Genomic DNA, 26,447 nt, shown 5'->3' on the forward strand with positions numbered 1-26,447 from the left:
TTTGGAACATTCTACATTGCTCCTGAATTAACTGTTTACTTTTCATGCTTGTGTAAAAAAGTTTATTTGAGATATATTCCCTTGCCTCCACCAGCACATAAAGGAAGACAGAAACACTGTAAATAGTGTAGTCTTCCCCCAGTCTAATTGTTTCTACCTGGTGTTTACAAAAGCAATGGAGAAATATTTCCTTTCAAATTGTTACATGAATGTTTGTACTTAGGGAGGTAATGAGTATTATTTTCTTTGTGTTATTACTATAACATTACATAATTTTTATTCCTGAATCTAATGTTCAAGAAATAAAAGCCAAGTTGTTACCATATATGGCAATAGAAGACTTGGAATATTAGTCAGGGGTACTTAATTTTCCCTTAATTTGTAAATATGTTAAACATGAGCCCTATTTTAGCCAATGAAAGAGACCGGTGGTATTTTGTCTTAGAGTCCCTCCTTTATTTAAAATAGTTTCTAAACAATGTGTTAAAACTAAACATCAGGCATGAAGTATATATTCCTACATAACAGGTTTTGTTTTCAAACTAAAGTAATGAAGTCAGATAATGAGGGTGGGGCAGAGGGCAGGAACAAAAAGAGTGCTTTGATGTTAAAACACTACTAAAACACTTTTCATGGCTTAAGCCAAAACGAGAGTAAAAATTCATCTTGTGGATATTCAGACAATTTGTGACTTGTTCTGTCTGGTTATGAGGCAGAAGAGGAAACTGACAATAAATCTTTGTGTATTTTGCAGTTCTAACTTAAGCATTAAGTTCTTTGCTGCCCCCCTTTGTGCTGAGTGTTATATGCTGCCTGAAAAGATAATTTGAATAAATAGACATTTATAAGACTGTCATCATTTTTCCAAAAAAAAATTAGGGTGTAGCACAAAGTTTCCCACATAAAGCAGAGAACAAAGTACTCAAAACTAGATATGAATGTTAACTTGTCTCTTAAAATTTCCATTGCTTTTGTTGAACTTTGATTGAAGGGTTATAGGAATTAATCTGCTCTGCAGGATTTTATATAGATAACTATAAAACCAAAAGTCATAATCAAATTTATGAGTGTGAGATAGATTTAAAATTATAATCCTTGTACAGAAGAGGAAAATACTATCTTTATAAGACACACAGTTGGCTTTTTATGCCTTTGGTCTCTTATTTATATGCAGAATTAATTTTTGGGCATAAATCACAATTCTGTTCACTCTCTGATTTTTTTTTTTTAATATCTGCCTCCAGGTATTTTGCAATGCCTGCTGTGTTCTGAATAGAGGAGTTCATTAGTGAACAACACTAATACTTTTGCCCATAAGCTGTTTTCATGCTGTTGGAGAAGGTGTATCAAAAACATTCCTAATAAATGAAAGATAAGGGTTCTTGTTGGTAAAGGTGCTGAGTGCTTGGGGAAGAAAATGGGCAAAGGTTAAGGGGAATAGAGAGTTTGAACCAGGAGAAGATGGTGTTGAATCCAGGGATAATGGTGGTCACGCTGAGTAGATTCCGACAGAAGTTACCTGTCCCCTTACGCTTTACCAAGGAGGAGTGGCCCATGGTGTCCTGACAGTGTAATTTTACTTCACTCTTGTCATAGCTCAGCATAAAAGAGACGAGTACTTAAGTCTGACGTATGGGGCCATAGTGGCTTTGGAAAAAAGGATGCTCCTTCAACCAGCTTTCCAGCTGCTTTGTTTCCCTTTCCTTTTCCATTCTCCTGTTCCTTCTCCTTCCTCTTCATGCCTTCGCATTGCAAATAGATCCTCCATTCATAACCTTTTTCTTCCACTGTGAAAGCCATACAGGGAAGAAAATCTGAACCCTGTCAGGGCCTGTTATGAACTGCTAAATAGCTGTACTTTTTATATAATTTGATTCCAAGGAAATTTTAAATTTAGTTTTATAAACAGATCTGTCACCCTGCAACACAAAAATCTAACCACCACTAATGTGCTTTTCTATGATTGTGGGTCAAATATAATAGCCAGGCTGTTGCTATTTTATGCCTAGAGCAGCAAACTAGTACTGCTACAGTATGATAAGTAGACTTTTTATGACATGTGTCTGATCCAGGGATACCTAGAGATTTCATTTGACTTACCTTGCAATAAATCACAAGGATAAGTATTTTTTTCAGGTTACAAAAAGGTTTGAATATTTATTCCAGATTCTAGTAGTTCTGATATTTTTCTCTGGACAGTAAAAGGAATATCATCTCTGGCCAATATCATAAAAATGTCTGTAGGGAGTGAGGAAGAATTTTTGTGTTAAGCAGAATAGGTACACTCAAGGTGGACATACAATAAACGCTATATCCCTGGCAATAGCTTTCTGGGTAAAATGGCATACACTTTTATGTTTGTACCAAAATCTACAAAAATCAGTAGAAAACATGAGTAGTGCTAGGTCATGATTACCTTTTCATGTGCAAAATGCCACCACCCATATTGAAATTGTTAAATTCATTTTGATGCTCATCAGCCTTAAGAAAAACCATACCTAACTTCTTTTAGACACTTATAAGTAAAAATTACTGTATGCCCATCCTTTAGACTATGTATCTTTTTAAAAGTATATGCCACATTTCACTGACTTCAGTAAAATTATTTTCACAATAGTTTTGTTATAGTAAATATTTACTCAGTATCTATTCTAATAAATAAGCAAGCACCAAAGTACAGTGCTCCAGCATGCCCCTAAGCTATTCTTTTTAGTACAAGAACACCATACTGATATTTTACAGCATTCTTTCGATGCACTTACAATGATTGAAAACTTTTCCCTGGGCATAGGTTTATTGCCTCTGTGCTTTTTACGGATTTTTTGTTTTTCGGTTGTAAATGTTTCAGGTTAAAAAAAAATAGGTATTTTTTCAGACGATATTTATAAATTGAAAAACTGTAGCAACTATGAAATTAATTCTGAAGGTATAGTACTTGAATACACATGTCCATACAAAAGGGTTCTTTATAGATAATAAACACTTAAACATTTTATGGGATAAGTAGATTAAAATCAAATTGAATAGTGAGCTAATTGGAAACATTCATCTCAGTTTCTTGGACCAACAGGTAATAATGTTGTTAGACTTAGGAGTCAATTGGAAAGGTGGCATCTATGTCTAAATTTTTCTGTATAAATGAAATCTGAGAAAGTATGTGTATTTTTTTTCTTTCTTGGTAAGATAAAGTTCGGTCTTAGTATTTGACAATTATCTTAAATGTAAAGTTTTTTTGTTTTGTTTTGTTAAGAGTAGGAAGAATTTATTGAGAGAAAGCTTCATCTAAGAGAGACACAAGATATCCTGTTGATACATGTTTTCCCAGGAACTTCTAATAGGGACTGATGTACATGGCCTTATTTTTTCTTTGCAATGTGATATTGTAAATTCTTAGGTAGGTTTTTTAGAATGCAGCAGGTATTTACATTTCTGGCTTGACCATGAGCATTCTTTTCTTCTCTTTTCAAACCTGGTAAGCACATCAATATTAGTTTGCTGCCCATATTCCAAATTAATAAACTCTCAAACAATTTTTAAGTGTGCTTTTCTTTTTGTTTGTTTGGCTTTTATTGACCTATCATTGTTTTTGATTTTTCTTAGTCCTGAATGAACAATCTTACCAGACAGGCTCCAGTGTATACTGCCCAGGCTTGATAGATGTGTATCATCTAAATTAAATTTATTTTAGCATTGTCAGAGATTCTGCACTGAATGAGTTTTGAGCTCAACAGATTTGACTTCTCTCTTTTTCCATAGCCACAGTCTCTGCCAATTGCATAAGCACAGGTAGTTGCAGTTATTTGAAGTGTGGGCAACTTGGAAAGGCACAAAAGTGTCTGCAGAGTTACAGGCCATGCCATAAATAGTGCAGCACCTGGTACCTGAGACCACGGTTTTATTGACATTCTTCTGAAAAATCATATGCTGAGTGGAAAAAATGCAGACATTTTGAGTCAGACAGACGGAATTTTGGATGCCAGCTAAGCCACATTCCAGATGTGTGACCTTCAGAAAATTACCTGACCTTTCATTGTCTCAGTGTTCTCATCTGTGAAATGAAGGTAATGATACTTTTATTTTAGGGGTGTTTTGAGAGTTAGTAAGGATGTATGTAAACCTTGTAGCAGTGCCTGCTGCATGAAGAGACCTCACCTGTTTGTTATTCCAAAGCTCTTGTCTGCACCCTAACCATGTGCTATGTGGATTCTGTCCTCTGCTTCTGCTTATCATTTGCAAGCACCCTGAAAAATGTACCTTAAAGTATTTACTTCTCTGAGTACATACAAATGTATTTCACCTGTTGGGGTAAAAATGTATTGAAGGATGAAATGAATCCACCCTGTTGTGTCAACATAAGATTGAACCTCAGTTGACATCCCTAAATCACCTGTAGTATAAATAGATTTTGGATTCTAAATACCAACTAAAAATATTGAGAATGTATGCCTGACCATAGGAGGAGGATACAGGAGAGAGATGTGACCTAAGTTGTATTCTTTTAAAGTCAAGAAGAACTGTCAAATTTCTGTAGTGTGAATGGCAGATCTTATCCCACCCCAGGGAAAAGTTTATAGATAGCCGGGCAGTGTTATAGCAGGAAGGATTGAACTTATGTCTGTACTTCAAATCTTTTTATAAGAACCCTTCTATCTTTGAAGGTAATGATTTAGAATTACCAAATCTGGGGAAAAGTTTCCAAACAAGATTATTTCCACTGAGCTTGTTGGCACATGAACACATGATCCCATGAATGTGTTTTCATGTGAGCTCTTTCTTTGGAATGTAAGAGATATGACACAAGGTCCAAACTGCATGTGGTCAGAATTGAAGAATATCACAGTAGAGATGGTGAGCTTTTTCTTATTAAATGAATGCACTTGGTTTCTTCCCCAGAGTTAAAATAAATTACTGGAGTTTTTTTGACTTGGGTAATAGATGAAATAAGAAAATGCTAGGTACTCAGCAAAGTGCCTTCCAGAGCTGAGATCTACTAAAGAAATGTTTAATTTATGTACTTCCTTGAGTCCTGTGTCTCCTGGGCAGATGGGAGGTGACAGGGCAGGAGCCTCTATTTATGTTTAAGTATTTTATTTACTTGTTTTGAGCATATATAGCTGGATCTGCTGCATCAGTACATAGAGGCTAATTCAATTGTAGTGTCATTTATATTTCTCGTTTATTTCTTATTTATTTTAGCAATTATGTTTTAGAACCCACCAGACCATTTATATCTTTAAACTAGATAAAATACATAAGCCTTGATGAGGTGCCTAGCGTATTGTTGGCACTCAGTGCTTGTCTTTTTTCTCTTCTGCTTGGGGGATCTCATCTGATCCTACTATCTTGGGTTTTCCCTTGATGAGAGTACATTCACAAGGAAGCCTTACAATCCTTGTCTGAGTGTGGGGAGCGGCTTTCCTTTTCTTAAATGCATGCTATCTAGAGGAAATTCATCATCATGCCCCCTGCTTTTCCCTACCTTAAGACAGAGCCAAACTCAAGTGTGAGCTCCACCAGCTTCTCTCTTTCCCTTGATAAACACAGTACCTAACTGTCCCCTAAAGGTGTTTATGTACAGATGTTTTTATCTCCCATTCCTATGTTTTATTCAACAAAGAGCTTTACTTCCATGATGACATAATTATCATGTAATTTAGATAAGCTATCTGCCAGTATGTAGCCCTCTGGTAGGGTGCCTGGCTACTACTATGTGACACACCTTGGATTTTATCCCAGGGCGGGAAAAAAAAATGACCAAATCAGTTACCTAATGAAGATGTATAATTTACCAGCCGTGAAATAGGTGATAAATAAGATCAGACTTGATAACAGGGAAAATTCCATTAAGGTGGCTCTAAACTGAATCCTAAACAAGTGAGAAATACTTAAGATTTGAAGTACAGACATAAGTTCAATCCTTCCTGCTATAACACTGCCCAGCTATCTATAAACTTTTCCCTGGGGTGGGATAAGATCTGCCATTCACACTACAGAAATTTGACAGTTCTTCTTGACTTTAATACTGAAGAGAAGGCAGGAGGGTTTTTGGAAATGCAAGCCTTGTACAGTGAGGGTATGACCCGAAGGAGAGCCTGTCGCATTGCAGGGAGTGGAAGACTCTTAAACAGCACCAAGTGAGGAGGTGAGAGCTCCCCCAAGTGTGGGTCATAAAATGCAGCCCATATGACCCTGTCACAGAACGAGTATTTGATTTTGTACACGGTACAGAAAGGCTGAGATGTCCTGGTGGGAGGAGGCTAGTGTTTTGAAGGGAGCCCCTCATGGGCTCCCCACGGTAATGGCAGCAATTGAGGTGAGGGAAAGACAGGAACAGGTGCTAATCTTTGAGCCCTGTTTTTCACCAGGGTGGCACTGCCCACAGGGGAGCATTTGAACTATTCACGAGGATTCTTCCTCCCTCCCAACCCCTTCTACTCTCTCCCCCACCCCAAATGTTGGGCTAGACCTTCAGGAACTGAAAAGCCAACGTCACATGCGATGGGGCTTCAAGATGGGAAAGCTTTCTGCAACGCTGAAGCACTGTCCCGTGTCACGGGTTTTATTTTTATATGGTTTTTCCTTGTAATCATTAATATATTAATTGCACAGGTTAGTGCTTTCCCTGTGATATTTCTGTACATGCATTTGCTGTGCATTGATCATGTCTGCATTTCCTGCTCTTTCCTCCCTTCCCTGGTCCCCTTCCTAATCCTTCTGGTCACTCCTCTACTTCCCAGTTATCTGTGCTTCCACATACCAGATGAAGTTCTATAATTACCTGTTCCTCTGTTCTTTCATTTTCCCATACTTTCTTGCACAGAATGGCTTATGATCTTTTAAATTCATACTTATTTGTTAAAACATCTGCCTTTGCGATATTTTTCTGCTCTAATAATGCTGTACATTTCCATGTTGAAATACAGATTGTTTCATTCCAAACTATGTTCTGCCTTTCATATATTATTGTTAAGGGAATACATTACTTTGAAGAGGGCAACAGTATGTGTCAGTAAGTTTTATGGGCTGTGAGTTCCACTTCAAGATATTATCAAGTATGTATTATAAAGAAACGTTGAGAGCCATTATCTTCGAGAACAAGGGCAAGTTGCTGGAGAATTGGAATCTAACAGTAGTGAAAGAACACAGGGTAACAGGTGTTTGTATACAGAGGCAGGAAACATAGAAGTGGCAGTAACGGAGAAAATCACAGTCCCAAATGTCTGCCTCTTCGTCTTTGTTCAGATCTCCTTCCACCCAGAATGCCTGCCCTGCTCTCCACCCACCTTGATCATGCCTGACATTAAACCTTATTCTTTTTAAAGATTGCTCTGACCCCCCGGGCAGTAAGAAGAGACCATAAGCAAGGGAATGCACAGTCCAGTACCTGAGCTCTGTGCTAGGCTTGGTGCCTATCTTGTTCCTTCCAACCAAGAGAGAGCATTGCCACAGTTAGAATGAGAGTGGCATCGGATCGGGCTCTGGGACTTCCCCCTGACCAGTGTCCCCGGGGCAGGAGCAGCACAGGGAAGCTCAGGACAGCGGGGCCTGTAGCCTGCGTTCCACTCATTGCACCATCCTGTCCTTACACAGACCCTGATGGCAGAGTTGAGAGATGCTTTAAGATGGAAAAGGGATGAGGACTATTTGGGACTTGAGCCCTTCTAACTTCTGGCTTCAGCCTTGGGTTTGAAACCATTCCTTGTCCGTTTGGGCCCAGTATCTTAATCAACCAGTTACTTTCTTTGAAAACAGATTTCATTTGTCATCTTTTATTACCATAACATTTACCATATGCCTTGCTCATTTAGGTGATCAGTATTTATGCAGTGATCGATTTAAATGTTTAAGGTCTGTGCATGTTTTCAAATGCTTAAGGAGCACCTGAAAATAAAGTGCAGTAACACAGTGTGGAAAATGCAGGGTAGTAGTATAGTGTAGAAGGTCTCAACAAAGGTAAATGTGGTTTTGCAAATTAAATATGCATAATTTGAATTTGCATCAAAAATAGTCAAAGACTTTCTTTCACTAAGATGTAAAACTTTAAAATTGAAATTATTTTCTAGGCTATAATTCTTTGCACATGATTTTTAGACTCATTACTTGTTAATATATCCAGATATGATTATGTTTAAAACATTTCTAAGATTGTCAAGGGATTTAAATTTTAAAAGTTAAAAAGCAACAAAAGAAGCCAAGCGTGGTGGCGCATGCCTGTAATCCCAGCATTTGAGCGGCTGAGGCAGGAGGATTGCTGTGAGTTTGAGGCCAGCCGGGGCTACATAGTGAGTTCAAGGTCATCCTGAACTACACAGTTAACACCTTGTCTCAAAAAGTAAGCAGCAAAAGAAATTCCAGCTGTTGCTATTGTTGTTTTTATCTACAAATTGAGTAGGTATCACCTCTTTGGCGTGGCATGTGAGATCGGATCCCTGTCCTCAGTCTGTTTTTAGGGATTCATGTCATTTGCAGCAGTGTGGAATATGTTTTGTTTGGTAAGGAACTTATGCTCTCCCATTTTCCAGGTCCTGTTGGAGTTGGGCTGAATGAACTGAAGCGGAAGCTGCTGATCAGTGACACACAGCATTACGGTGTGACAGTGCCCCGTGAGTTTTAACCCATTCAGTACTGCTCTGATTCCTCCACTCGGTTCCTACTGAGCCCATTCAGTGCCAGACAGTGCCTTAAGCACTCTCCTTCCAGGTTACCCCATGAAGTGCCTGCTGTGGTACTCTAGTTTAAGGGATTTGCCCTTAGGGATCTCTGTTAACTGCAGAGGTTAGGTTTTTAAGATGGGTTTTGATACATGGATGACATCAACTCACCATTTACAAATTTCCTTAGGAGTGAAAGTCTCACTATGCTATTTTGTAAAATACATGCTAATGTTTTCCAGTTTTTCATCAGTTTTACAAGTAGAAGGATCAAACCACAGACAGTTTAAAGAAGGCTTGGAATAACAGGAACCTTTCTTAACTACCTTTTGCATGTAATAATTGACAGGTTATGTTAAATGGCTTTTCACGGCCATGTAGCCCAAACACGTGGACTTCTTTTCAGTTCACAGAATTAGATCTATTTTTATGTAAGCGGTTTTCATAGGCGTTTTTACAAATGAAATACGATGCTGGAAACATTGTGATCTCCAGAATAAATGCCATTTGACTGCTTAATATGTTGATGTTAGAAAGCTGTCTCAAACGCTAAATTGAAATGTTGGCATTTTCAAGTGGTTTTAGTATTGTTTTTTTAAAAAATCATTTGTATATTGCCGTTAGCAATGTTCTTCAGTTTTGGAAGAGATCAACTTCATTTTAAAATTACGGTTTTCTATTACCTCAAATTCCTTCTTGTTACTACATTTTCCCAAATTATTTTTTATAATCATTTTCGGCCATAAGTTACAGAACTACTGGTTCTGGAAAACGTGGAATTACAGTTTCTTTCTTTTTTTTTCTTTAATTTAGTTTTTTTTTCAAACAAAAGTTGAATTTCTATATACAGGTAATCAGTACAAATTAAAGTTACTCTTAACTGGTTAGTGGTTACCTAGAAACCTGGAAATTTCTGCAAAGGAAGATTACAAAAGGAAAGATAATTTGTTAATTTCCTATTACATATTGATTTCCTTTGTTCATCTTAATTTATGTGGCATGGTCAACAGTGTAAAGATAGGTGATACTTTCTCTATTTTGTAGAGAAGGAAACAGGTAAAAAGGGTATTATGCTTTTCACAGGGTTCCAGAGATGGTAGTTGCACTTGAATTTGAAATCAAGTTTTGTGACTCCACTTTTTGGATGCTTTCTTTTGTGTGACACTAGGAATCTTTTCAATTACAGATTCTTTATAGAATCTAGTGAACAGTAAAACTGACCTTTGAAGATGATGAATATTAGTAAGATTATCTATCAAATGTAGCCTTACCTCCTATGATGGTTTTGGTATTAATGAGGGTCCTAGAACAAAATGTTTTGATCTCAGCTTACCAACCAGTCTGGTAATACCTCCAAAATTACTAGAAAAGTTGACAATATCTGGAAAGGCTTGAACTCTGTGAACAAATCCTGAGAATAGTTACTTATATACATTAACAATTCTGATACAGCAGTATTTCCTAGGCTTGCCTGATAATAAGAACTCCCTTGGGTTTTTAGGAAAGATTCCCCAGACTCTGTATCTATAGCAAGTATCTAAGAGAATTCACAGTATTTGGCACATTTAGAAAACATAGCCATAGCATCAACTAAGGATAATTTGATTAATTCAAGAAGAATACATCTTAAGAGCAATTCTGGAATTTCCAGGTTTTTTTTCTTTGTAAAATACCTTGGACATACTCTGAAATTGTGGATAAAAATGTCTACTTGGATTATGCTGCTATTCTGTTTTATACTTTAGTCTATAATTCTCTCTTCTAAAACATAAAATATCCACTGTGGTAGGTAGAATGAAACAGATGTGGACCCATGGAACTCTTGTACATTACTAATGAGAGTATAAATAAACAGTTTGGAAAACTCAGTAAGTATATCTACTAAAGCTGCATAAATACACACTCTATGACCCAGCAATTTCATTCCCAGTTATAAACCCAACACAAATGCGTGTTTACATTCACCAAAAGCCATGTATTTGGGTATTCTTTAAAGCATTATGCCCAGGAGCTCAAAATTATAAATACTCTAGTGCTGTCAGCAGAAGAATGGATGAGCAAATTATGATGTATTGTGCTATATTCGCACAGTCAAGTATTATAAATGTGTATTATGAGTATTTTTAAATTACAGAACATCAACAGTACTATGTACTGTGAGAAATTTGGAGGAGGTGGTCTGGAAAGGGAACCCAAGCCATGATCCAAAGGTTGGCAGAAAACTTCTTGCTAAGAGTGTTGGCTTCCCGGGCGGGTTTGATTTGCAAAAATTTGTCAAGCTACACCTAAATGTGTTCACGTGACTTGCGTGTGAATTTTTCTGTTTATCTTACTCAGGTTTTTGAATGTTCAAGTAAAATACTTAACAGTTTAGTTAACTATAATTTGCTGATGTTGATTTCCTGATTTCAGTAACACTGATAGCTAAATAAATCTTAACAGGAAGCTGAGCTGTGATGCACAGAGGCCCTCTGTGCTCTCTTGTAACTATTTTTGAATCTATAATTATTTCACTTGAATTTTTTTTAAAGAAAAGCTCAAACATCATTAAACAACAGGCTACATCCTGCAAAATATGTTTTTAGGCGGTGTCATCATTTGAGCCTACAGAAGCTAAATTGGCTCCAACATCACTAGACAACATGCTCTTACGAAATCGCTGTCGTGTACACAGTCCCTATTGCAAAGAGTCATCATGTAGACATCACAGTATTTAAAGGGCTGCTAATCCTTGGACATAAGTGGTTGCAAAGTAGTTAACGAAAAGTATTATAGTTGATATCAAATGAATTCCAAAATCTGTGTAGTCTGAACTTTGGGAGCCCTTGGTCAACCGTAGCTATTAATTATTTTCTGTGGTTTCTCATGAAGGTAATTTTGGTTGCTACAAATAAACAGACTATGGTGTAGTTTGAGTACAAAACTTTTGATGGACATTTTTTTCTTGTTTTCTTTGGCAAATACATAGGAGAACAGTCAAGATTATAGATTTAAGATTTTAAAGAAACTACCAGACTGTTTTCAAAGGGAGCTTACCATTACGCAGTCTTCTTAGGGTTGCTGTTTATATGGTATATTCTCTATGTATTTACTGAATTATAAACTATATTATAGACTCTCAGGCAGACATGTACCAGGTAAGGTCTTGCTCTTTTACTCATTCTGTAAATCTCTGCCTTTTAATTGGGACTACATAGGCTGTATAAGCGTACATTGAATTATGAAAATTAATTTAAACATTTTTTATCTTCTGTTTGTCCTTTCTGTATTTCCTTTTTCTTTTTTTCTGCCTATATTGGATTTTCTGAACTTTTTTTAGTATTTCAGTTCAATCTACTTCTCAACTCTGGTTTACATTAATTTTGTAGTGGTTATATTATGGATTAAAGTTGCATATCTAACCTTTTATAGTCTTTTTGGAGTTTCCTTTGTGTTGTGTCACGTAAAATACAGAAATATTGCAAACAAGATTATTATCTCTGCCTCAATATTTTTTTGCAGTTATTGAATATATTTTCATTTACTGGCAATTATATCCAGTATTACCAGACAGTGTAACATTTACTTTAAACATAATTATTTTGATGAATTTAAGTGGAAAAAAGCATAATTTACTCAACTACTTATTCTTTCATTTCTGAAGATACAAGTTTTTAACATCATTTCTCTTCATCCTAAAATACTCCCTTGAATATTCCTTTTTAAACAGTATTTTGTATTTTTATATTACTGTTCATTAGTGTAGTTTAGTTATACAAAATGGGTTTTGTTTTGGTATGTGTCCTCAAATATTTCTTTTAGAACAATCTACTGAAGATTCTATTAGTTTTTCCTCATCTGTTTTTATTAGTTTTATCTTGTCTCTCTTCCTGGTAGATATTTTGGTTAATAGATCTCTTCCTTCCGTACGTTCAGTATATTAATGTCTTGTTTTTATGATCTATGATAAGAAATCTGTGGTCATGTGAAACATCCCCTTAAATGTACTGTGTTTCTTATATGTTGCTAAAATTTTTATGCATCTTTGGCTTTTATTATTTCACTAGAATCATGTTTTTAATGAAGTTAACTTGTTGAGATTTTCTGTGCTTTTAAAAATCTGAAGCTTTACTTCTTTCACCAAATTTAGCAGTATGAAGATTATTATTTCTTTAAATATATAATTTTTAACCAATTCCTTTTTTCCCTTCCATGTCACATGTCTCCCAGTTACACATACGGTGGATATTTCTGTATTTGCACCCAGATCTCTGGAGTTTTATTGTTATTTTCAATCTTTCTCCTCTTTGTTTTCCAGATCATGTAATTTTTTTTATTGATCTGTCTTCAAGTTCACTGATTCTTTTCTTTCATCTGCATTTGGCTACTAACCCCGTGTAGTGATTTATTTCTGTGAGATACTGTTTTATTCAGTTCTAAATTTTCCACTTTGTTTTTTATAGTGTCTGTTTTTCTGTTAAAAACTCATGTTTCCATTCAGTTCAAGCATCTTTTTTGTTTTTTAATTTGGATGTGTGTTCTCCCTAAACTGCTCAGGCTGGCCTGGAACTTGCAGTCTCCTGCCTCAGTGTTCTGGGTCACTGGGATTTCAGGTGTGCACACTGTGCCCAGCTAATACTTGTGTATTCTAATCTCAGTTCTCTTCCAAGTCTAGAACTTAAAATCTTTGCTATGCAAGTTTGAATCTGAACTATTAATATAAGGGCAGGTGTTATTGTTCTTAGACTAATGTTGGTTTGTGCACAGAATTTAAGCGTTTCTCTTTCCTAGATCCACCACACACTTCAACACACAGGAGCTTTTTTCATTCCTGATTTTCTTCACCAAAAAGTCTGGGCTTCTGTTGGAGGGTGGCAGTGTGTTCCATCATGCATGGTGCCTGTGATGGTCCCTGCCCTAGCAGCGGAGCTAACAGGAAGATGAAGTTAAATCCTTTCCCTATCTGACTCTCCTTTCACAATCTGCCTGTTTGACTTATTTCAGAGTGCTTAGATGGGTGATTTGGATTCCACTAGTCACTAGACCAGTGGGCCGAGGTGTGTTTCCCACTGGACAGACTCAGTACTGAAACTTCTTGGGTGATGTCATACCCTCCCCCTCCTCGCTGCTACCCACGAACATGGGTGACAGTCCTTGGTGGGGAAACAGTTTATTCAAAGCTAGCTCCAAAGGAGACAAAGAGGCCTTTGTCTCTAATCCAGTGCCCTCTATTTAGGTTTGCAAGTTTTTATTGCAAGCAAGAGGACAGGAATACAGGAAGGCAGTGGACAAGGGAAATTTCCACCCACGTTCTCTGCTCCTTCCCCACTGGGCACACCTGAAGAGGATCTGATGTCCAGGAGCCCTGCACAGCCTTTCAGTCAGAGAGCTAGTTTGTTCTCTTCTGTCCATTCACTGGGCTGACAGATGAGGACTAGAGCATTAGAAGTTTGGAGAAGTGGCTTATCCCTAGAATAAAAAAAATCTAATTTTAAAGATCCATTTTACTCTTTCAGTTACATTGTTACTGTTATTTTTATTGTCAAATAACCCTGTATTCACAGCCCTCTTCACTAATTAATGAGGTAAAACTCCTGAAAGTATGGAAATTAAATTATGTTCTAATTAGATGCTGTTTATAACTTCATAAAGTTAAAATGCATTTAATAACTGCATTTTGGAGCACCAAACATAGACTACCATGTATCATACAAGGAAGACAGCAAAATAATTTCAGCTAACTTTGCAACCTAGTGGTCAAAAGATTGCTTGAAAGAATAAAGATCAGTAAGTAAGATAATAAGCATAACTGCAAAAGAAGCAGTTCTTCCTGAAGGATTTACAATGCCACTTGTATTTAATTATAATAAAGAGGCTTCAGACAATACAATTGAATTTAAATCTGCCTTCCAATTTTAATAACAGTGGAAAATCTGTGCTCATAACAGTTTAACATATTTTATTAGCTAATTTACCTATTCTCAAGGTTTTAAATCCATTAAAAGAAAACCGATTCAGATATACTTGATGAGTTCTTTTTATAATATTTTCTTTCAGGGGGCTAATGTGGGTTTCTCTGAATTCTTTTTTATTAAATCACAGATACCACGAGAGCAAGAAGAAGCCAGGAGAGTGATGGTGTTGAGTATATTTTCATTTCCAAGCACTTGTTTGAGACAGATGTGCAAAATAACAAGTACGTGGTGGAAATGTTGTAGATGTTTCACGTGACTGTTGGTTTCTAAGCATGTGTTTGTACATTCGGTTTTAGACAACGCAGGGTTCTTCTCCCTTTAAAAAGTGTTTTGTCATATTTGAAATGTATAAAAGTGATAAACGCAGTAATTGTTACCAGTCTTTACCTTGATTTGTAAATAAGCCACAGATTACTGCATTTCTGTTACATGAGGTGTTCACAGTAGTGGTGGCACTTAGGGCCCGGAAAGGTCTAACAAAGTTTGCCATTGCTGGTTTAGCAAATCTTTTGCAACCTGTGCTGGCTATCGCTTTGCCATGACTTCTGTCCTTCCCACTAACTTAATCTTAACATTTAGGTTGGCTAGAATTTTATTTTAAAAGGTAGGGGGCAGTATAATATATTGCTGGATCTCTCTCTCTCTCTCTCTCTCTCTCTCTCTCTCTCTCTCTCTCTCACACACACACACACACACACACACACACACACACCCTCATTCTCACATGGCTGCTTCAACCCTGGATGAAGTTCTTATCCTGTGCACATCCCCTTCCCTAGCTAGCTCTACATTTTTCCCTCCAGTTTGCCATGTGCTTAAGCATGGCTATTTTAGGGTATCAGAAGCAATGCGTGTTTTAATGCAGGATTGTGGGATTTTATTGAAACATCGAAATGCTTTCATTATGTTTGGTGCAGTGATGGTGTTTTTATAGCACATAATCAGCTGTGCTGGTTCCATCAGCCACCACCCAGCTCCTGGCATTCTGAAGCCGAGTGTGGTTACTCTGTAGTGTGTCGTGAAATTTCAGTAGTTTCTATTGTTTGCCTTATTCACTGTTTTATTGCATTGCACTACTTCTGAGAAAGCGGGTGATGGAAACCATTACAGTTCCACTGGGCTACTTTTTTCCTTCTTCTTAAGTGTAATACAAGCAGGTGTTACTGATTTGAACATGGAAGATAGAAGAATTTTTAAAACGATGTGCTGAAGTGCTTGTCCTATTTATTAAACACAGCTATAAAAGTCACATGCTCAGCACAAGTATCTTTTACCTATGAATTATTTCCTGCCACCTATGTTTTTTAATTCTCAGATGATTCTGATGCTTCTCTAATTCACTACAGGTTCATCGAATATGGTGAATATAAAAACAACTACTATGGCACGAGTATAGATTCAGTTCGATCTGTCCTGGCTAAAAACAAAGTTTGCTTGTTAGATGTTCAGCCTCATGTAAGTAAACGGCCTACTGTGCAGTAACCTTGTGACCTGTGTAATCTACTGCACTCCCGTTGAGCATTTTGGCTTGAGATAGAGAATTTAAAGTTTGTTCATGTCAGTGTAATTTGAGACATCTTTGGTGGAAAAAAAGAAACCCTATATTATTAGAAAAGCAGAGTGGAAAAAGCCCCAAGATTTATGTAACTCCTCAGTTAAGTACAGTGACCCCTAGGTGTTTCTACATATTCCATAATTTTAAAAACTATCTTCTTGTATACAAAGTCTACATTTATACGTGTGTTATTGTGTATGTAATATATTTTACATGTTATGTATTAAGTGATTATCATTTTTACCAGAGGACATTTTGATTGTCAGTCGTCTTTGACTGACAACATATCCTAATATCCAAATGTATCCTAGAAGTAAAAAGCCCTATAGGGATGTGGGGCACAGGCCAGGACTTGAGCCAAATGAGAGCCCAGTGACAGCTGCCATGTGGATTTGCCATTGCCCTGGGAACTCCTGTGAGCATCCTGGCTTGAGGGTTCCTTGTCATACCGCTGACTGTCTAGATAGTGTCCAGCACACAGCATCATCTTGGCCCTCCATGGCCACAGAGTCTCCCTCCACTGGTAGTGGAAGCTCAGATGGCACAAACTCCAGGAACCACAAAGATCTGTGGGAGCCCGTGCCCCTCTTCAGGAGGGCGACTCTGGAGCCAGCCTTGAATGGGGTGGCCCTGCTCAGGTCCTGGGCTGAGTTCCCACCTCCCTCGCTCTCAGCTCTCATCCTTTGTGGTCACCTTGACCAGGAATGAGTCCCCAGAGGCAGAATTGAATCTGCCTCTACCTCCAGAACACAGGACATAACTGTGGGGCTGAGAACAGGGCATCCCATTAGGGCTGCGGAGGGGCAGGCGGAAGGGAAAGGACCCCTGTGGAATGAGGAGATTGTTTACTTCATCACGTTCTTTAGGTATTTGATCTAAAGTCAGTTCCATGGTATTTGTATCCATGTGCATTCAGTATTAATGATGGTGTTTTCAAATCATTTTAAAATGCCAGATGCAGTCTCCAGCTTCTTTTTAAGGATATTTGTTGCCTTTACTTGTCAAACACTGATTGAACAGTAATATATCAAATGACCTGCTGACCTTAGTGAATTTTCTCCTCAGAAAGAAAATTTAATAATTCACCAGGTTTTAAAAAGTAAGGAAATTTCTTTTCTTCCTTACAGACTGTGAAGCATTTAAGGACACTCGAATTTAAGCCCTATGTGATATTTATAAAGCCTCCATCTATAGAGCGTTTGAGAGAGACAAGAAAAAATGCAAAGATTATTTCAAGCAGAGATGACCAGGGTGCTGCAAAGCCCTTTACAGTGAGTACAGTGACCTTAGTAATAACACACCAAGCATCGTGTCAAGGTGTGTTTGCAAACTGCAACCACTTGAGTACACTATTAAAAGTGACATTGTGGTCCAAAAACCTGAACAAGCACAGTTGCATTTAAGGACATATATTTTCATTTGGAAATTAAATAAAACTTGAATGAAGCTAAAGAATCTGCAGTAATTTACATCTTGAGTTTATATAATCCTTACATAATGCAAACTGTCTGGTACACTGGTGCCTGTTGATGGGTACCAACTCTTTCCCCATGGTGGGTACCCCTATTTTGAACAACTGCATTGCAGTTCCTGTTTGTGCTTCTGAAAGGATCTTCTGCAGAGTAAGTTGACTCAATACTAATTTTCATATTAATATATATGTACACACACACACACATACATATACACTAGATTTCTCTAAGCCAAACATTTATATAAATTAGGCTAAATTGATGCTTATTTTTAAGGATAAAAATGTCTGAATCAATTACTGTTAATGTTAATAATCTAAATAAAAACTGTAAGAATGTGCTTTATCTCCTGGAATCAGCAATCATATTTAACACAGTAAAAAGAAAAGGTACTATTTTGGGCAAAGGCTTAGTTCAGCGGTGTTTGTATTTCTGATCAGTGTTAATTGGAACTGGTGACAGTGTGTTAATACCCATGGCTTCAAACAAGACCTTTCATTTTTTTGTTTGTCTGTTTTCAGTCGTCTCAAGGTAATGTATTCTACCTCTGGATCAAAAATAAGAGCTTTTTTTCCCTCTTCTTAATTAGCTTATGTTTATCCTCAGTCAGTATGAATCTATGAACTTAATTATGGTTACAAAGCAGTAGAGATCATGTTTTTGATTCTCACTATTTGATCTTTTTCTAAAATGCTGACAATATATATTTGTGTGGAGTAGACACTGTCATGTGATATTAGTGACTGAAAGCTCTTGACACAAAAAATTTTTTTGTTATGAAATCATGTAACACTAAAATATGAACTTAGATCATCTCTTATAATGTGAAGAGCTATCATATTATTTATAGTTTTAAAGGCTTATCCACGAAGATAATAAATGATACTGTATCTTAGCATTTGACTCATTCTCACTTACATATATACTTACAAAATCTTGAGTTTTGTAGTCAGCTCAAATACCTCCTGGTGTCTAAATGTAGCCTGCAATGGCTCCTAAAATCCCTGTAGTGACCAGTGGAGGAGGAGCGTGTATCCATCCCTGCCAGACTGTATCCAGGTCTGAAAACATAGTTTGTGTGATAAATGCTTTCCTGTGAATAAGCACAAACAGTCAGACCACCAAAGTAAACCATTCTTTCTCTCTGATAGCTATTTTAATAAAAACATGTTCATGTAATAAGTTAGTGGCTAGCAGTCCTGTTTGTTTTATTTTGTTCCTTTTCCTTGTCTCTTTTTTTAAAGTTATCATTAAGTTTATTGGTACCATTTAGATGTACAGAATGATTACACTCACCATAGGGAATGTGTATCTGTACATGATATATCCTGATTCATCTTTTTTCCCATTCCCCTCTGCTCTTCAACCTCTTCCCCCTACTTATTTACAAAGCTTTGTTTCCATTTTATCCTCTTTTTCTCATTTTTTCTTTTCACTTTCTTCTTCCCTCTCCCCTCTTCCTAGTTTCCCTTTTCTTTAGAAGAATTTCTTCCTATTTAACAATCTCTGTCATATACTTTGGTTCTTATTTAGGCTTTTAGTTTCTCACATCAGAGAGACAATGTGATATTTAAACATTTGTCCAATTTGTTTCATTTAAGAGTATGGTCTCAAGGTGCATCCATATAGCTAGCAATGTCATATTTTCTTCATCTTTATGGCTGAGTAGTACTGCATTGTATAAAGAAACCACATCTGTTTTACTCATTCATCAGGTGATGGGCATTTGGGGTATTTCCAAGATCTAGCTATTTCAAACTGTGCTCCTGTAAACGTGGGTGTTGATGCACTTAATTCTTTCAGGAAGATACCAAGAAGGGCAATAGATGAGTCAAATGGGACCTCTAGTTCTAGTTTTTTTGAGGAATCCCCACACTGATTTTCTACAGTGGTTGTACCAGTTTACATTCCTACCAGCAGTGAGAGCCCTACAACTTTTGTTACTGGCTGATTTCTTGATAACAGCATTCTTTCTGGACTGAGATGCAATCTCAGTGACTAGGGATGTTGAACATTTTTTCCCATATAGTTGTTTGCTATTCATATGTCTTCATTTGAGAAGTATATATTCATCTCAGATGCCCATATTTGGACTGGGTGTTTAAATTTGGGAGCTCTGATTTTTTTGAGTTCTTTATATGTTCTGAATAGTAGTCATTTGTCTGCAGAACAGCTGGCAAACATTTTTTCCCTCTCTGTGGTTTGTATTTTTACTCTGTTGGTGGTTTCTTTGCTGTGCAAAAGCTTTTTTAATAAGATGAGATCCCAGTTGCTGATTTTTTGTAGTTTTTCCCATGCAGTCAGGAATTTGTTCATGAAGTCTGTGCCTATACCTGTGTCTTCAAGTGTTCTACCTATTTTCTCTTCCAGCAGATTGTTTCTGTTTTAATAGTTAGATCTTTGATCTATTTTGATTTTAGTTTAGTTCATAGAGATACAGGTCTGGTTTTAGTCTTTGGCATGTGGACAGCTATTTTTTCCAATGCCATTTATTAAAGAAGCTTTCTTTCAATTAATGTGTTTGGTGCCTTTGTCAAAGATAAAGTAGCTGAGTGTGTTTGGATTTGTTTCTGCATCTTCTAATGTTTCATTATCCTCAGGTTTTATTTTCAATCACAGTACTTCTGTAGTATAATTTCAAGTCAGAGATTTTGATGCCCCCTGCCTTGCCTCTGTTGCCTGGAATTGTTTTTGCTATTCTAGGTCTGTTCTGCTTCCAAATGAATTTTAGGATGGTTTACTGTAGTTCTGAGAGGCATGCTAATGGTATTTTGATCGGGATTGCATTAAATTTGTATAACAATTTTGGAAATATGACATACTCACTGCATTGGTTCTTCCTATGCAAATCAATACATGTAATACACTGTATCAACAGAGCCAAAGATAAAAAAAATCACATGATAACAGAAAAAGCATTTGACAAAGTTGAACACCAATCTGATAAAATCCCTACAGAAAATTGGAAGAGTCTTTTTCTCAATCTGATAAAAGCCATCAATGACAAACTAACAGCCAACGTCACACTAAATGTCCAAAAACTAAAGCCTTTCACTCTAAAATCAGGAACAAATCAAGGATGTCAGCTATCCCACTCCTGTTCAGTATAGGTCTGGAAACACTATCCAGAGCAATTAGACAAGAGAGAGAAATAAAAGGAGTAAAGATAGCAAAGAAAGAAGTTAAATTATCATTATTTGCAGATGACATGATACTGTATATAGAAAATCTCAAAAACTGCACCACAAGACATTTAGATTTAATAACCAAATTCAGTAACATACCTGGATACAAAGTCATCACTCAAAAACCAAAGTATTCCTTTCCACAAAAAACAAACTCACTGAGAGAGAAGTCAGGCAAGCATCACCTTTCACGGTGGCATTAGAAAAATGAAATACCTAGGTATCTATCTAACAAAGGAAGGAAAAGATCTCTATGCCGAAAACTGCAGCTCTGGCACAGGTGATCAAAGAGGATCCAGGTCTGTCCAGGTCAGGCAGCAGCTTTGACTCTTCTCAGTGTTTAGTTACAAGCAAATAGAAATAGATCTAGAAGTTAGGGCTCCTGAAGGACTAGTGGCTCAAAAAGGTAACTTATTTCTGGCTGAGATTCAAGGCTGAACTCAAGAACAGCAGGAGGTGAACCTGCTGGATGCTTACACTGATGTGAACAGATATAATTGCCTGGTTAACCAATTTTTAAATACTATTTTCTTTTTGTAGGAAGAAGATTTTCAAGAAATGATTAAATCTGCACAGATAATGGAGGGTCAATATGGCCATCTTTTTGACAAAATTATAATAAATGATGACCTCACTGTGGCATTTAATGAGTTAAAAACAACTTTTGACAAATTAGAGACTGAAACTCATTGGATACCAGTGAGCTGGTTACACTCCTAACTAAGAAGATTTTCCATAGAAGCCTGTTCTATAGAGTGCAGGATTAAACCGGTTACTGTTTCGGTGGTAGGGTTTTTTGGTTTGTTTTTCATCTATATCACTGTTGTGGATGTATATCCTTGGTTAGAATTGGATGTCAGTTCTGTTTGCATCTTTTTTTACAGCTTTATTTGAAACACTGAGTAACTATAAGTTCTAAAGATCAAAATTTGCATATACTGTATTCTAAACAGAGTTCCCTGGTTGTGTTTAGCATATTTCTGTGTTGTGAGGTTGAATGTTTAAGATGTAGCTGCAGATGTCAGAGATCTGCACTTCTGACCTCAGCAGTTCTGCACCCACCCAGCTTGCATGGTCTCAGCTGAAGCTCTGAACTCAGCACCTTGGGCAGCTCCAGACAGATGTTTCCAGATAGGTCATCCCAGCTCTCACTTGCCTGGCTTTAAGGTGGAGTCCTTCTCCTATTCAAAAAGTGCAAATGTTTTCTTATCTCTACAAGTGTTCACAGTGTGTGCATTTAAAATTTTTAAAATGAGTAGCTTCGTGAGTGAATAGCCTTCATATTATAATATTTATAGCTTGAGAAGTCCTGATGAGCGCACCTTCATGACTGAACACATATTTAATAAGGGAAAACAGACCCTTATTTTTTTTTCTGATGAAGGTTTCACTGTGTTACCCAAGCTGGCCTCAAACTGAGATCCTCCTGTGTCAGCCTCCCAAGTAGCTGAGATGATAGGTTTGTAGCATCTTAGAAAACAGACTTTCAAAAGTTGTCATGAATGTAACTACCTTTTCCTTGTGATGTAAGAATTGTGGTATCTTAGGACAGCAAATGTTTACAAGGGACATTTTTATACGTAAGTCCTCAGAAGACACGTCTGTATTCACTAAAGGCATTTTGTTTGTAAGCTAGTTTTAGCTTGTCCCAATAATTATAACAATGCAACTCTTATGATAAAATATGATAAAACATTTCATGTGGTATTAGTGATGCACTTAAAGAAAACATGATCTTTTTTTAAATCAGTGCAGTTGTTCACTATACATTTAAATTGTGCTGAGACGTGTTTTAGAAAGCTTTTTATGTAGCATAAACATCTCTGTCAACAGAGTCACTCTTAACACTGGTCAGACACATCCCAACCTTGCCATTATAAAGAAGTTCCAGGAGGACACTTACATTGTAAATATTTAGGTAGTATTACTCCTTTTTTCTTGATACTGCTGGTCTTGAGCAAAGTGAACTATGCAGCTCAGAATACTCCAGATGTTTGCAGTTCCTGTAAGGGAACATGCCCTGCCATTCTTGCATGCAGTTAGGTCCTGCTGGTCACAAATCATTGCATGAGTGACTTTCACAGAAAAATTTATTTTTGTTGCATTGTAAAGAGTTTAGATGTCATGTTTAAAGAGCATAGAATGTAGTGAAATTTTATATATTTATGAAATATTTGAAAAGCATATTTTTTTAATTATTAAATGGGGCTATTCATAAAAGAAACTGAGTATATATAAAGATAGCCTTATTTAAAGTAGTAGTTTTATAAATTAAGGTCCACATTCCATGTAAATATTTGACCTTCACATGGACAGACAGATCCCCATATGTTGTATGTGTGCTACATATTTGGTAGTGTTCTCTAGTAGATTCCTTCAGTTGTGTCTTGATTACATATAGGAAAAGAAACAAAAACTATGCCACTGGCCCTGATATACAGCAAAATAGATAGTTAATCAGACTAAATATTACCTAACAGTGTAATTCAAGCGAGTCCTAAGTTTCTTAACTAAACAGCAAGCCACTCAGTTTGGAAACAAAAGAGTGAGGAGGGGGTTACCAGCTCTCACACTGAAGCTAGACTTTGAAGCTATGTGGCTGGCATAAGAGAATCACAAGTCGTAAGTTTGGGTTTGGGTAGAATATCTCATGCTTTGACATTGGCTGGAATTCCGAGTTAAGTAAGAGTCCCTTGTACAAAGAATGATGGGAAATGTACAACTGTCTAGGCAATCCTCTGGATAATTTGGCCAACTCACATTCGTTACTATCAAATATTTACACTGATCTCTTTTTTGTTCTTTATTTGCAGATAACTGCCTCACTTGCAGGTAGGGATAGTGTAGAGCGGAAGAAACCAGGTCTTGTTAGCTGGTGGTGGTGATGGATGGGTATGTTATAAAAATGCAGTTGTTCAGATTTCTTTCTCTTTTTAAAATCAGAACTGAATAATATTTTTAAAATAATGAAAGGAAAGGAATTTTGAGAAATTGAGTGGTAACATAGCGTCACATGTGTATTTTTCTTGACACTTAGAAAGAGATTGCATTAAAATTTAGTAAGACAGGGCCAACTCCCAGGGCTTGTCGCGGACTATAGCAAAAAGCCCCTAATCCTGTCTGCTTTCTGCATCTACAATTCCCTCTTACCCAGGAGAAAAACTCTGTGTGCCTCACTTAGCAGCTCCCGGAGTGTCAGCCACTATTTGAGAGAAGAGGGATGCTTGAGTTTTCAAGTATATACATACATCCAAATATATACACACGGACTTGAATACTTATTTGAATATATGTATATATTTGGGAAAAATATATATACATTCATTCCAAGACCAAGAAGGAAATTCTGTGCTCCCACAATTGACAAATTAGAGTTGGCTAAAAATAAAAAGGTAAAACTAAAATATAACTTTTACTATATTTTTAACTGACCAATATTTCTACCTTGATATCTTGAAGGCTGACATTCCTGGCATTGTGTAATGACTGAATGTATCTAAATTGTAATCATTTAAAATCAACGAACATGTTAACTGCTGAGATTTATAAAACTGTGTTGTGAAAATCTCCCCAAACAGATAGATTTTTATTATTTATTTTCTTTTGGACTAGAAAGAATTTATAAGTAAATGTCAGGGGAAAATCTTTGAGCTTAATAAAATATCTTCAAACAATGTGTGTACTTGAAAGTTGTTTTTATATTTTAATATTCCAATATGTTAATGTTCTGTTCTGTTCCACTGTTTCCCATGTAAGACAAGGTCTTTTTTTTACTTCAGTGTTAAATGATGTATTTGAACTTTCCATATCTAAAATTAAATTTTACATATGTTTTTTGAACAATGTTTTCATGAAGATTGTTGGCAAGATACAATGCAGTCATCTTGTTCCTAGCAATGAGCAGCATAAGTTAGAGGATACACAGGGGGACACGTGATCTGGAACCTTTCATGATGGGCGCCTCCTCTGCCCACTTCGGTGCCCCTCCCTGCCATTCTCTTCCTGATCTAGTTATGCAAAACTTAATTTGTTCAGCGATGCCCGTGAACATGAACTGTCTTTTGCTCATGTAGACAAACTCGTTTCTACTGGCCTTGCTCCAGTAGCTAAGCCAGTTAGCTTACACAGAAAACTCATACAGTGTACCATGTGAGCTTCTGTCTGACATCAGCTTTGCAAAGCAGTGGGGAAAATACAGCGAATGTCTCCAGTCTTCATTTTCTCACCAGGAAAATATGGATAAGAATAGTGATTACCTCATAGGACTGTTTTGGGCCTAAACTGAAGGAATCCATGTAGGGTTCCCTTAAATTGGGATAGAAGCATCCAGTCATTGTGAGGTCTTGTTTTATAATGACCATTGTATATCACACAGTTTAAAAATCAGTGTGTAAGTTTAATCATTCCTCACAAACAGTTCCCCTCTTAGTAAACTCAGAAGATTTTAATAAATAATTCCTGTTTTAAGCTTTGTTATCTTTAAAAAAGTCTATTGCTCACAACCAAACTATACATTAGGAACTCATTAGATAATCCACAGTATGAAAGCAAAGAAAATTTTACTTTTAACTTGAGTGTGATGCTGTGTACTTGATAACAGTTTGAAAGAAATGACCCTTAATTGTTCAGTGCCCTTTCTGCTACCATTATCTTCCTTGTCCTTCCTTTTATAAGGAAGAAAATATGTTACTGTTATATCAGCAATCTTATAACAGACACCAACATAGTCAGTGCCTGGCTGGATTGTGCTTATTGGTTGTGGGAGGCCCGTATGATTTCCACACACTGTCTCATTTAGTCTTCATAACTGTGATATGGAGGATTCAGTTTTCATATGTTTCAGTTCAGAGAACCGAGAAACAGGGCTCCAGTGCCTTGCCCGACCTGTCACATACCCAGGTAACATGCAGTGGAACCAGGTTTGAATTGTCATGTGAACTGAATTTATCTAGCTCCATTAGTGCAATTGTGTGTTTAGTCTGCTTGCATCCCCTCCTTGGTGACGAGCCAGGATTTCTCTGTTAGTCACGACCATCACCTGCATGGTTCATTTGGGCTGGTTATGCTGCTTGCTTCAAGTAATGCCTTGATTGTTAGAGGAGCCATGAGAATGACACATGTCCCCGATTTAAACAAACAATGTGTGATGTGAAAATTCTTCATGCCCCATCCCCACCCTTCCTGTTTGTGTTGCTTGTTTGTAGGGCAACCATAATTCTAATCCTCAACTAGAGCATGATAAAGGCCAGTCTTCTAGGATGATTAAGTAGAAAGAGATAAAGATCCTAAGTCTGTTGTCCTTTCAAGTAGCTGGACCATTCTGAGACTTCTTATTTCTTATTGTCAAATAAAAAATAAATGTTACGATGATTTAAGTCTCTGTTGTGTTACTGTTTATCTGTTGCTGAAAGCACTTCTCTTAAAAAGGAATTTCCACAAGCAGCACAGTTCCTTCCTAATGTCTGCCTTCTTTTGCCAAGGCTATTGTCTTTTTGCTTAGCTGTCATGCATCCTACCTTGACACGATTTTTGAGATTTAAAATACCCAGGAACCTGTAGGGCAGGCCAGAAAAGTAAAACATTTAAATTTTATTTTCTTTACATTCCACTTCTTTTCCTCCACTATATAA

At 36.8% G+C, this 26,447-nt stretch overlaps 1 protein-coding gene across 4 annotated transcripts in view; it reads left to right on the top strand.

The window, feature by feature from the left end:
* Mpp7 (MAGUK p55 scaffold protein 7) overlaps positions 1 to 26,187 on the top strand; it is a 211,763-nt gene extending 185,576 nt beyond the window's left edge. For all 4 annotated transcript variants that reach the window (XM_063253710.1, XM_013151266.3, XM_063253711.1 and 1 more), the window contains 5 exons: positions 8,523 to 8,603; positions 14,733 to 14,826; positions 15,952 to 16,060; positions 17,288 to 17,431; positions 21,358 to 26,187. In XM_063253710.1, coding sequence (XP_063109780.1) covers positions 8,523 to 8,603; positions 14,733 to 14,826; positions 15,952 to 16,060; positions 17,288 to 17,431; positions 21,358 to 21,537 — 608 coding nt within the window. In that variant the 3' untranslated portion in view covers positions 21,538 to 26,187. The remainder of the gene's footprint in view (positions 1 to 8,522; positions 8,604 to 14,732; positions 14,827 to 15,951; positions 16,061 to 17,287; positions 17,432 to 21,357) is intronic.
* Positions 26,188 to 26,447: the final 260 nt, after the last annotated feature.

Source organism: Cavia porcellus, unplaced genomic scaffold (genome assembly GCF_034190915.1).
Source record: "Cavia porcellus strain 051 isolate PalLab524CR breed Dunkin Hartley unplaced genomic scaffold, mCavPor4.1 scaffold_7, whole genome shotgun sequence".
Taxonomy (NCBI): domain Eukaryota; kingdom Metazoa; phylum Chordata; class Mammalia; order Rodentia; family Caviidae; genus Cavia; species Cavia porcellus.